This window comes from Arachis stenosperma, chromosome 6, assembly GCF_014773155.1.
Source record: "Arachis stenosperma cultivar V10309 chromosome 6, arast.V10309.gnm1.PFL2, whole genome shotgun sequence".
Lineage (NCBI taxonomy): Eukaryota > Viridiplantae > Streptophyta > Magnoliopsida > Fabales > Fabaceae > Arachis > Arachis stenosperma.
In genome coordinates this window covers 5,695,089-5,697,825 of record NC_080382.1, presented here as the reverse complement: position 1 = coordinate 5,697,825, position 2,737 = coordinate 5,695,089, and the positions used below count along the sequence as shown (strand labels likewise).

Here is a 2,737-nt window from a genome sequence, read left to right as displayed (position 1 = left end):
TAATTTATTTTTAATATTTTGTATTTAATTCGTCAATTTCTACTCAATTAATCTCGTACAATTCTAGAGTTTTGATATTTTAACCATTATTGTGGGTTAACAACCTCTTATTGTGATAGCAAAACTAATATAAAGTAAGGTAGATACTCATCAATCTTTGCGGAAACGCAAAATAGAAAATGATAGTGTGTCTTTAAAGGATAGTAAACTTCTCTATTTACCAGTTTCCCTTGATTGGAACCAAATGTTTTTAGCAAATCTATTTTTCATACGCTATTTTTTAATTCGCTAACAAATAAAAATTAATTTATTGAGAATCTAAATTCTATTTAGAATCCGTTTGGGAAGTAGTAAAAGCTATTTTTTATTTTTGAATTATAAAAAGTTATACAGTATGCGTGTTTGGCACTATTTTAAAAAAAAATTAATTTTTCGAAAAGTTAATTCATAACTTTTTAAAGAAGTAGAAATATATGACTTCTCCTCCTCGATAAGTCATTCTATCATTTTCGTAAGAAAAATGACCTCAAAACAAAAAAAAAATCTATTTTCGTTCTTATTCTGTAAAAAAAATACTGAAAATACTGGCCCCTACCATCATTTTCACCCAAGGTTCCATCTGCTAGAAGCATTGACCTTCAACCATTTTTCCACTTAATGATTTATCTGCTGAAAATATTGACCATCTACCATCATTTTAAAACAATGTTCCATCTAAACTACCATTGCATATATTCCTTCCAGTCTTTTTTTATCATTTTATTATTCTATTTTTATTATTAAATTTGTATTTAATATTGTGTGTGGTATAAAATCTCAATTTTAATTTTATTTTTTTCATGTGATTTTATTTTTATATAGCTGCTATTATTTTTATAGTTAGTTATAGCAAGTTCTTGACCCCAATAAAAGAGGAAAAAATCCTAATAAAAGTAAAAAAAAAAATAAAAAAATACCAACAAAATATACATTGACACACATTTCATATTTATTTTTTATTTTTATCTACCATATCATATACAATTAAATAGCAAATAGGAACTACACAATAAGAGAGAAAATAAAGAATTAATTACCTAAACAATTGAAATTTTAGTGATTAGGTTATAGAAAATCAACATTTAATATTAAAAAGTATTTGTTATCATTGTTGTTTTAATATCCATTTTTTGTGAAAAAAAATTATATTTTTTTGAGTTATTTATCCAAACGCTACAATTTTAAAATAAGTATTTCTATCGCTAAAAATTCAAATACAAAATAACTTATTTATAAGCTACTATTAATTAAAGTCCTTATACTTTAAACTTTTTTTCCCAAAAGAATTTATTTAAATTATTTATCCAAACTCGGCCTTTAAAATTTGTGATTGACTAATAGCTTATCGCATAGAGCAATGTTAGGGGACCAGTAACTTTTGTGATTAGAACTACTGGCCAAAATTCAACAAAACTGCTGACCCCTAAACTTTTCCTATAGCATATATAAAACATTATTAGAACTACTTCTTATTCGCTTAAGTAGATAAGTAGTAAGTTGACCACTTAATTAATTCAAATTAATTTTTAAAAAAATACTTAATAATAATAATTATTAATATAAAAATATTTTTATATAAAAATAATAATTAAAATATTGATATATTTTATATCAAATAGTTTATTTAAATATAGTAATTATTATTTTCACACAAAAATATCTTTATATAAGTCAGATAAAGATATACGTAAGTCATCTCTTTGATTATCCTTACAAGAATTTATTTTCATCTTGCACATACATAATATCTTACCCACTAGATAAGAAAGCACATACAAGATTTTTATTTTTTCCCATGGCATAATTACTTGTTTACTATTATGCATGGATCTTCAAGCAGAATAAGACGACGTAGCTTTCTTAAACATAACCACAAAAGGGTTATCTTCCGTTGCAACCAAAAGCCTATTTCCCACATCATCACGTTTAACCCCAATATCCATGCAATTATTATTTGAAGAAGCACAGAAGGTAAGTTTAAAGGCATCCAAGATTTTCCTTATCTCAAACCAACCCTGCATCTCGTTCTCGTAAAAACCGGTGAGTTTCACGGTCGCTCCTTCTCCTTCCAGTAGACCCTTTATGAGGGTCCACTTGGAAGGAGTAGGAGTACACAAAGGAACAGCTGAAAAGGACAGGTCCAAAGAAAATCTTTCACGGAGAAAAGGGATTTTCAATGGAGATGACATTATAATTGGTGCTCCGTTGTCCACTTCGGAGCGTTGTTGGACAACGGTTAGTGGACACGTTTCGTTTCCGGTTGATATTCGGCCTATTCCGCCACCGTTGCCTCGAAAAACTGGGAGGATGAAGTATAAGCCGCCGTTTTCGATAAGGTTACCGTCTGTGTCGACCAACTCAGCCGTGGCTAAAGAAGGTAGGTGGATGGAGATGAAAGTAAAGAGAATGAAAATGGCGAAGACATTGGTGGTGGTTGTAGCCTTCATTTTTTTTTATATATTTTATTTAGTTCTTGGAGAGGTGTTGTGAAGAAGGATGAACATGAACTATCAATTTATAGGCTACAAAAAAGGATAATAATAAGAGAAATTCTCCATATACAAGCATTTTTTTATACAAGTCTTTACAAGTTATTATATTAACGTGCTTGAACGTTACTGTACGTTCTTCTTCCTCTTCCTCTTCTTCTTTTTTTCTTTCGTTTCTTACTTTCTCTTTCTTCTTCTTCAACCGTTAC

At 28.7% G+C, this 2,737-nt stretch overlaps 1 protein-coding gene across 1 annotated transcript; it reads right to left on the bottom strand.

Moving 5' to 3' along the window:
* Positions 1-1,721: 1,721 nt before the first annotated feature.
* Positions 1,722-2,529, bottom strand: LOC130933359 (factor Xa inhibitor BuXI-like). Its single transcript, XM_057862952.1, has one exon. The coding sequence runs from the start codon at positions 2,484-2,486 to the stop codon at positions 1,872-1,874; it is 615 nt and encodes a 204-aa protein (XP_057718935.1). The 5' UTR covers positions 2,487-2,529; the 3' UTR covers positions 1,722-1,871.
* Positions 2,530-2,737: the final 208 nt, after the last annotated feature.